This window comes from Vespa velutina, chromosome 15, assembly GCF_912470025.1.
Source record: "Vespa velutina chromosome 15, iVesVel2.1, whole genome shotgun sequence".
In the NCBI taxonomy this organism is placed as follows: Eukaryota; Metazoa; Arthropoda; class Insecta; order Hymenoptera; family Vespidae; genus Vespa; species Vespa velutina.
This window is the reverse complement of record NC_062202.1, coordinates 4,501,232-4,509,933: the sequence shown is the minus strand read 5'-3', so window position 1 is coordinate 4,509,933 and position 8,702 is coordinate 4,501,232. Positions and strand designations below refer to the sequence as shown.

Genomic DNA, 8,702 nt, shown 5'->3' with positions numbered 1-8,702 from the left:
TGACGTTAGAAATGTTAATTTTTCGAAACTTGTCCAAATATTGGAAAGGAAGTAGAATTGAAAGTTAATAAGTTAATTGATAAATAAGAAAATATTTCTTATCATATTAACACGTAAAATTTTCTAATTATTTGGGATATCATATTCAGATTAAATATACATGTATTTAGAAAGATTCAAGGTTACATGATTGAATGATAGATGGCACAATAGATACATACGATACCTATAACAATGCGTGTCCAGTCTTCCGAAGTTGGGTTGCTTGCATTATTGAAATAAGTGCCGATGGATTAGTATGTTTGAATTTTTTCTTTGATGTTAATAATAAGTGATTAAATGGATATTTTATTGCAACTTCATCGATGCAGATGTAATTCATTTTTAAGATTAAAAATAGCATCTTACCGACATATAAATACTTGCGAAAGTACAGTGCTCAAGAAATTAGATCAAGCCAAGATTAGCGAGTCTATTATAAATAAAGAAACGATAAATAAACTTGAAAAATTATCCTTAATTGGATATGATAATGATCGTGGTATTGCGACCTTAAAAGCAGCTGTGAATTTTTCCGAACGTTTACGAAATTTTGAAATACCTGAAGAAGTTCAACCACTGTACAATCCTTTAGAAGAGAATAATTTATATTTACGAGAGGACAAGGTGCTGGACATTAATAATCGTCGGGAAATTTTAAAAAATGCAGCAGTTTTAGAAGAAGAATATTTTATAGTACCTTTGCAAAATCTTAAGAATAAATCATGAGTATAGAACATGTTCTAAAAACTATAGGTACAACGTTCATAAACTTCTCTAAAAATGGATTCACTTATGGATTGCAAGGTAATATGCTTCTTAGAAATCTGGAGGCACATTGGTTTTTACATTGTGTCACTATGTCACCATACAATGTTTTTGTAACTACAACAAATAGGATTAAACATACTGTACAAGTACTAAATAATATGAATATAAATGAAATACCTTATGGACTTGCTATGATAGAAGATTCCAAAACTTCTTGGAATCAATTAATTTGGCCATTAGATTGTAAAGTGACCTCTCATAAAATTGCAAAGGCTATTACATTTGCACATAAATCTCAATCAAAAGATTTATTTTATAAAAAACAAAGAGAAAGGAAAATGTGGTGGCGCAAGCTTAGTCAAAACCCTTCAACATTTCTACTTACAGAATCGAGAAAACTAAAAAATCGTGAAATAATTGACATTGAAGTATTATTTCCTTTTGGTAATATAATTGTAGAGTCCATTATTTATCAACACGATGTACACAAACTATTTGTAGAGGTATTGTCTTATTCATATAACAAATATGTAAAATCCATATAACTTAGAAAAATAGTTACCTAATTAATCTATTTGCAGGCTACAAATTCTAAATATGATATTACCGATGTGCATATAATTGAACATGTTGCTTCCTTAGATTGGGGTTGTTTGGCATTACTTTCTGACAGTTATGAAGATGGTAAATCTAATCAAATATTGTTACATCCAAAGATTTCACCATATAAAGTTGCTTTTTGCATTGAAAAAGAAAGTAATGAAACAGATTCAGATACAGAGAAGTTAAGTCGTTTTATAATATATTTAAATAATATACTTAGAACAAAAGGTTTTGAAACTATATTAGTGAATACAAAAGAAGTAATTGAAATGTGCCTAGTTCCTTTTGTTGTCATTGTAGGTCAGACTAGTCTCAAAAATGGCATAATACACATTACGAATAGATCCACGACTCTTGCAGAAGCAATTCATTTTACAGATTTAGTAAAATATATTGCTTTGCGATGTAGTCATTCAGTTTAACAATAAATCAATATTTGTAAATCAAGTCTTCTTTCTTTTTTATTTTTCTAAGATTATACTATTAATCTATATGTATTTCTTCATAGTTTCTCGTTCAATAAGACACTTGTACAATAATTTTCATAAATGATGTTGGATAATAAAAAAAATTATAGAATTATTTTGAACTTTATTCTATTTTAGTTTCTGCTTATTTAAATAATACGTTTTACCAATTTAATAATTTTACAATGCAAAGTATAACCATTTTGCACTTCACTTTTCAAGAAATACTTCTCTGGTGGAAATTACAAAATACCTGTATATCACCTATAGTTTATTTAAATTAATAAACTAAACTATTCTATATTATGATAGTCATATTTAATTAATAAAAGTTATAACAATTTAAATGTTACAGACAATAGTTACACTTCTATTTTCCTGACTGGTCTATCCAATATCCAACTTCACTTCTTTTATATCTTATATGGACCTATACATTGTCACATAAGTATCTCTTCTTTATAATACAAAGGTGCCAAATGCAGTTTTGATGCGCGAGAATACATTTTTATGCAGGATTTCATGTCTTATAAAATTTAGTAACAATGTAGAAAACATGAATACTACAAAAAATGATTATAAATCATGCGTGATAATGAATAATGAATAACTCGGAATTTCAGGAAATTTGGAGGCATACTCGTGTGCGTGTGCATACTTCTGTCAAATATAATCAACTCTTAATAAAATTCAAATGATGATTATGTTGTGACTGACAGGCAGTTTGATGTACTTTCAAAGAAGTATGTTAGGATCCGGTTAAGCAGGTAGCTGTAGCTTTTTGCCTTTCAGTACTTTGGTAATATAGAGGTAGAAAAAATCACAATAAAGAACTGTTTGAACCAAGCCAGCGACAATTGCGATCAAATCATAATGATCTTCTGCATAATAACGGTAAACCCAATTTAATAAATATAAGCCTCTATAGGTACCTAAAGCAAAGAGATAATGACTGGTAATGCTCTCTGCTTCGCCTGTTTTGGAGACAAGAAATAATTGTGGTAATATTGCGAAAGACTCCAAATAAATGCTAAAGGTCCATAAAACTTCTACAACCGATGGTTCATGATTGATCAATAAAGCTAGTACAAAGGTAGGTAGAACTAAAAATTCAATTCTGAAACATACAAGACACACATTATTTGTTAATAAAACATGAAACACGCAAAGTGTAGTTTATAATCATAAACTGTTAAAGATTATATATATATATATATATATGTATGTGTATATATATATGTATATATATATATATATATATACCTGAAAGTATCATGATTATGATCATATGTAGCCTTAAATTTCATATACATTAGATAAATCGTTGTATATGATGCTGAGAGAAATATAATCTTCATAAAAGTGTTGTAGGCTGAAATGTATGTGTTTACCAGATCTAGATATCGTGTCGTGTAAACTAGTGCAAATAATATTTGCGATTTTCCGCTGATACCTATATATCATTTGTATTAAATAAATTATAAATAAATATTGAATATTGAAGAATAATCAATAAAAACGTGTTAAAAGGAATAAAATATTAGATAGAGAAATCATTAATATATCATGGTTAGTATTGAAAGACGACAATACAAACCGGCACAACTTCGTGTTTTCCATATTTTTAATAGCAATATAATAATGGCTAAAAGGTGCGATAAGTCACCTAAGAGGCGAAAAATGTTCATATCTTCGTTTACTAATCACTAATTCCTTCACACAAAGGATAAAACCACACAGTGCACCAATCTCTTAACGCATCTAAATATGACGTGGCTTTAGACGCTGCATTGGCAGATGGCCGAACGATTAGTACTATTTCAGCCGGAAGTGTATACGTATTTATGTGAATGAAACGTCCTCCTTTGTTCTTCTTAAATACTATTTACAAATGCATTTAAATATAAGAAACACCTTTATCTTTGAGAATATTTATAAATATTTCCATCTTCTACATGATAATCTTAATAATTTATTTAAAAAAAATTATATAAAGAAGAAAAAAATTCCTTGTAGTTTGATTCGCCCGCGCATTGTTTCCACAAAATGTTTACCAATAATATTTTTACACCGCGTTGGGCGTATTAATTTTTATGCCAATTTTTCGTGATCGTTATTTAAATAATATATTTTTTGTTAATAAAATTTTTCTTAACCTCGCCGAATTTTTTTCCAAATATTATCTGTTGATACATCTAAAAATAGTATATATAAGATATATTTTGATTGTTAATTATTGATACAATTTTCCATCCAGAGATTTTAATTTTCAAAAGTTTGCGAAAATTAATCTATATGATTACTAATCTTGCCAATAGATGGTTACTGTATGGTTACTCTGCGAAGTAAACAATTTGAATAGGTTGCAAGTAAAATCTGAAATTATTTTTATTGTTTATTAGTTCATTAGAAGTTGTGATGAAAAATGGAAAATGCCGAATTAGAACGAATAAAAATAAAACTCCTTAAAGAAACATCTGCTTTGGAAAAAGAACTCAAAGAGCAAGAAAGCATTGGACATCAACAATTATCTTCTTTGGCCGAGTACTATATATATATATATATATATTTACATATATATATTTTTTTCTTTATTTATAGATAAATATATAAGAATTTTTAATAATGTTAATATTATACAATTGTTGTTTTTACAGAAATGCAAAAGAAGACTATATGAATAAATCTTCATTGGAAGAAAATAATAAATTATGTGATTTTTCACATCACCTAACTGGAATAATGTTTAAAGATGCGAAAAAAGATTGGATTGATGATAAAATTTATAAGTATACAGCTAATGTAGTAACCAAAGCTATTAGCTTTTATTTAGAATTAACCATGGATTTGAAAGTATTGATATGGCAAATTCCTAAAATCTTATTTATATAGTAGGGTATAAATTTAGTTAATTTATTACTATATATTATTTATTTAGGATGATCCTGATTTCGAAGTAATTGATATAACTTGTCACTTTATGGATGTTCCACCTTGTTTTATGTTAGAAATGACACCGTGGGTTCAATTTCTTGCCAAGTTAAAAAATTTCTCCTTTTTTATGTCTGGTAATTCAAATATTAAATTACTTATTAAGTTATGTAAAATAAGAATTTAAAATACTGTTATGTATTTCAGCAATCTCTGATTATAGTCAATATAATGTTTTGCGCAACAAAATTGTAAATTCTTTACATACTAATAATTATATAAATTTTTATGACCATGAAGAAGGAAATGGTGGAATTTTATTAGATCTAAGATCACCGAAAAATCCAGACCAGATATATCTAAAATATCAATGGTCATTGAAATTTTTTGAAAAAACCTGTCATATAGAGCATTATTTTACAATAAATGCTACAGAATTTGGTACTGATACAATAGTTCCTTAATTTTGTTATATTGTTAATACCATATATTTTTTTCTTTATTTGCAATTATTTTAGGCATGGAATTTGTTGAAGCAAATACTTCATTACTTAAGCAATTTTGCAAGTTGAATCTCAAGAAGAAAGATCTGATTGAACTATGGGCACAATTATGTACTGCTATTGACATTTATGAAGATAAAAATATATGAAATATTCAATGTTTAAATATATATATATGTATATACCCACAATTCTCCATTTATACGATAGATTTGTTCCTGAAAAATCCATATGAATGAAAACTGTAAAAAGAATACAATGCATATAGAAAAATAGAAGAATAATTCCAGTGTGAAAACCCTATACAAATAATAAATTATTTTCAAACAAAAAATATGAAAATCTGAATAAAACTCTATTTAATTTAATTAATTTTATACTACATGTATAAAACTTCAAAAATTAGTATGTATCAACTCTGTCACAACTTTCATGAACAATTCAATTGTAAACGAATCACATTAAGGCCTAAAATCTAAAAAAAATGTCTAAAAAAAATGATGCTTTATTCTAATGTTTTATAAACAGAACGATGACTGCCTATATGTATCATTCTTTCGCTTTTTAGCTTGACACTTACACTACACACAAAAAGACGCAACCCAGACAAAAGGTTAAAAAATTGAGAGGGTTCTCTAAAATTAAGGTTTAAGTACATATGTACCATTTTAGGAAATTATATTTATAATGGAAATGTGCTTTTAACAGAATTGAATTTAAACTAAAATATTTAAAATAAACATTATTTAAACTGTATTAAATTAAAATATATAGTAAAAAAGTAGAGTTGTTTTTATTTTTTAAATTATATTATTTTAAAGTCGTGTAAAAAAAAAATTGTGTAAAAATAGAATTAAGTGTATTAATAAATAATAAGAATTGTATCAATACATATTTTATAAATTGTTGTAAACTTTTATAATACAATGATCAATAATTGTTTTTTTATTGCCCTCCAACATCCTTTACCCATATTAATTCATTGTATAGACTTATATACTAAAAATTTACATATAATAAAAACGCGTTAAAAAAATTAGTTTTACGTAATAATATACACAAAAATTTTCACTTTATAAAAATGCAAAAATATTGAGATAATTCTAATAAAATATTTTACGATTAATTGTCAATTATAGTCTTCTTACAATTATATATCATTAATTTATATGAGGATAAAATGACTTATAAAATTTAATATGATAATATTATATCGAAATTTGTAATAATTTTGATACTTTATTAACGATATTATGTAAATTAATTCAAGATTATTATTATCGTTACAAATGAATTTGACGATGGAAAATATGCATTATGAAATGTACATTTTATTTTAGATTCTTAAATTGATTAGTTCTACAGCATTTATCATTTTTTACCTAATATTTATTAATAAGGATAGTAATATAAATTATCATGAAAGTTTATAATTATGAATTAACAATAATTTTAATATATAGTGCAATATAAGATATAATAAGAAAACTCAAACCACACGTCCCCAGTGGCGCAATCGGTTAGCGCACGGTACTTATAAGACAGTTACTCTGTGAGCAATGCCGGGGTTGTGAGTTCGAGCCTCACCTGGGGAAGGTTTTTTTTTCTTCTTATTTTATTCTTAGAAGAACTTACACAGATAATAAGAATCATTAAATTACATTAATTTATTAGTTGTATAAAATATTTTATTTTATTATTAATTATTCTTAAGTCTTAAACGTAAATGAATTTTGAATTTTATTGAATTACATATATACCCGTATATTCAATGAGAGAGAGAAAATATTCATTAACATTAGAGATTTTAATTATTTTCTTTAAATTATTAATTATTTCCATTTTCATTAATAAGTTTATTACATTATATATAATATACTTATATTCTAAATATGATTTTGTTGTAAGTGTGTGATTTCTTTATCTAATTTTTAAAAATATTTACAATTTTTAATTGCTTATTTTTATTCATATTACTTATTATTTACAATACATATAAAAAAAGAAACAATTTAATTGGTAACTGCTTGTTCTTTTTCTTCATTTACTTTAGAGTTTTCTCTAGCTTTTCGATTTCTCCATGCTTTCATATAAGTCCTTGGATGAATGGGGAAGAAACCAGCTAGTCCTAATAACTCAGCAACTGGTTTAGAGACAGATACTTGTTGTCCAAGCCAATATTGTATTCTTTCAAAATTAAATGAAACTAATTTTTCATTGTACTTGTTTGGAACTGGGTCATAAGAACCTAGTTGTTCAATAGGAGCCATACGTTGTCCCAGTTTTGTCTGGAAATAATATAATTTATTGTATTTGAAGATGATAGAAATGTACGTAAAATAATTATCTGCATAATTCTTATAAAACAGTATCTTTAATAAAAATAATTAAAAATTTATGTGAATATTTATATTATATTTTAAAAATAACTGAAATATAAATCATTACTTCGATTTTCAACTTAAAAATAACATAAAAATACTAAATGATTGTTAACTTACATCTATAACAACAATATGATAAAAGGGTCTGTTTGTACAACCATATCGGACAAATCTAATAGATTTTTTAAATTCAGTTACTATTCCTGTACCCGAGGAAGGATGTAATGGTAAACGAGGCATTTTGCAAATCTAAAATATTTGAATTAAGGTTATGTTGTTCTGCTCTTAATATTTTCATAAATATCTCTTTTTCTTTTCTTTCTAGATAGATATATAGAAAGATAGATATATACAGGGTGTTAATATACTCGAGTTAAATAACCAGACTTAAAATAATGAGTTTAGGATCTCAAAACAAGAAAAATTTTCCTTTGGAGATATGTATGCTGCAAACGCTTCGATCAAGAGGTATTAACTATATGAAAGAATAATATCGAAATGTCTCTGTTTTGTTTTGAAGAAGACTTGTACTGTAAACAAAGCTCCGTCCATTCATACCAAATAATTGTTAGTTCTTCATTGAATGCTTTTGTGGCATGAACTAGAAAATCATTCATTTGTCTAGTGAATATGCTGATATATGATGATCGATAATCTCATCGATGAGTACAACGCGTCTCCACGCTAGAGATTATGTATCACTTTAAATAAAATATTGTATAATTAAATTTTGATTATTGTAAAGGATTAATGAAAATAAACCTAAATTATTTCAAAATTATTCATTCCTAATAATAAACTTTATGAAAGTTAATATCTCTTGAACGAAACGTTTCCAAGTATACTTCTAAACAAAAATTTTTGTTTTGAGGTCCTAAAATCATATTTTAAGCTTAGCCATTTAATAGGGGGACACCCTGTATAACTATCACACATTATTAGAAAACCAAAGGAATTATAAATCTCTACGTTGGTTTAATTTTTATTTTAAGATATATTGAAGT

General features: G+C 26.1%; 5 protein-coding genes and 1 non-coding gene across 6 annotated transcripts; 4 read left to right on the top strand and 2 right to left on the bottom strand.

The window, feature by feature from the left end:
* The first annotated feature begins 80 nt into the window (after positions 1-80).
* LOC124954310 (glutamyl-tRNA(Gln) amidotransferase subunit C, mitochondrial) lies at positions 81-1,355 on the top strand. The gene is made up of 2 exons (XM_047507044.1): positions 81-846; positions 1,198-1,355. Exon 1 carries the CDS (start codon positions 340-342, stop codon positions 766-768), a length of 429 nt encoding a protein of 142 aa, XP_047363000.1. The 5' UTR covers positions 81-339; the 3' UTR covers positions 769-846; positions 1,198-1,355.
* On the top strand, positions 765-1,995 carry LOC124954307 (DNA polymerase subunit gamma-2, mitochondrial). The gene is made up of 2 exons (XM_047507041.1): positions 765-1,313; positions 1,392-1,995. Exons 1-2 carry the CDS (start codon positions 765-767, stop codon positions 1,833-1,835), a joined length of 993 nt encoding a protein of 330 aa, XP_047362997.1. The 3' UTR covers positions 1,836-1,995.
* Positions 1,988-3,682, bottom strand: LOC124954309 (ER lumen protein-retaining receptor). Its single transcript, XM_047507043.1, has 3 exons — positions 3,478-3,682; positions 3,144-3,333; positions 1,988-2,997 (listed from the first exon to the last, which is right to left on the bottom strand). The coding sequence occupies exons 1-3, from the start codon at positions 3,566-3,568 to the stop codon at positions 2,640-2,642; spliced, it is 639 nt and encodes a 212-aa protein (XP_047362999.1). The 5' UTR covers positions 3,569-3,682; the 3' UTR covers positions 1,988-2,639.
* On the top strand, positions 2,773-5,482 carry LOC124954308. Its single transcript, XM_047507042.1, has 5 exons — positions 2,773-4,424; positions 4,538-4,733; positions 4,819-4,948; positions 5,019-5,252; positions 5,330-5,482. Exons 1-5 carry the CDS (start codon positions 4,306-4,308, stop codon positions 5,461-5,463), a joined length of 813 nt encoding a protein of 270 aa, XP_047362998.1. The 5' UTR covers positions 2,773-4,305; the 3' UTR covers positions 5,464-5,482.
* A 1,333-nt stretch (positions 5,483-6,815) lies between these two features.
* Trnai-uau lies at positions 6,816-6,909 on the top strand. Its single transcript has 2 exons — positions 6,816-6,853; positions 6,874-6,909. It is a non-coding gene; the product is annotated as a tRNA-Ile (tRNA).
* Positions 6,910-7,125: 216 nt separating this feature from the next.
* Positions 7,126-8,223, bottom strand: LOC124954595 (probable 28S ribosomal protein S16, mitochondrial). Its single transcript, XM_047507755.1, has 3 exons — positions 8,052-8,223; positions 7,816-7,947; positions 7,126-7,602 (listed from the first exon to the last, which is right to left on the bottom strand). Exons 2-3 carry the CDS (start codon positions 7,936-7,938, stop codon positions 7,327-7,329), a joined length of 399 nt encoding a protein of 132 aa, XP_047363711.1. The 5' UTR covers positions 7,939-7,947; positions 8,052-8,223; the 3' UTR covers positions 7,126-7,326.
* Between the last annotated feature and the right edge of the window lie 479 nt (positions 8,224-8,702).

What these genes read in the sequence shown, in the direction of transcription:
- LOC124954310 (XM_047507044.1), top strand. Translation starts at nt 340, where the DNA reads ATGGATATTTTATTGCAACTTCATCGATGCAGATGTAATTCATTTTTA.
- LOC124954595 (XM_047507755.1), bottom strand. Translation starts at nt 7,938, where the DNA reads ATGCCTCGTTTACCATTACATCCTTCCTCGGGTACAGGAATAGTAACT. An exon ending in ATCATATTGTTGTTATAGAT is followed by an intron (nt 7,603 to 7,815) that starts GTAAGTTAACAA and finishes TATTATTTCCAG; the next exon opens with ACAAAACTGGGACAACGTAT.
- LOC124954308 (XM_047507042.1), top strand. Translation starts at nt 4,306, where the DNA reads ATGGAAAATGCCGAATTAGAACGAATAAAAATAAAACTCCTTAAAGAA. An exon ending in CAATTATCTTCTTTGGCCGA is followed by an intron (nt 4,425 to 4,537) that starts GTACTATATATA and finishes TTGTTTTTACAG; the next exon opens with AAATGCAAAAGAAGACTATA. An exon ending in AATTAACCATGGATTTGAAA is followed by an intron (nt 4,734 to 4,818) that starts GTATTGATATGG and finishes TTATTTATTTAG; the next exon opens with GATGATCCTGATTTCGAAGT.
- LOC124954309 (XM_047507043.1), bottom strand. Translation starts at nt 3,568, where the DNA reads ATGAACATTTTTCGCCTCTTAGGTGACTTATCGCACCTTTTAGCCATT. An exon ending in GAAAACACGAAGTTGTGCCG is followed by an intron (nt 3,334 to 3,477) that starts GTTTGTATTGTC and finishes AATGATATATAG; the next exon opens with GTATCAGCGGAAAATCGCAA. An exon ending in CATAATCATGATACTTTCAG is followed by an intron (nt 2,998 to 3,143) that starts GTATATATATAT and finishes TGTATGTTTCAG; the next exon opens with AATTGAATTTTTAGTTCTAC.
- LOC124954307 (XM_047507041.1), top strand. Translation starts at nt 765, where the DNA reads ATGAGTATAGAACATGTTCTAAAAACTATAGGTACAACGTTCATAAAC. An exon ending in TACACAAACTATTTGTAGAG is followed by an intron (nt 1,314 to 1,391) that starts GTATTGTCTTAT and finishes ATCTATTTGCAG; the next exon opens with GCTACAAATTCTAAATATGA.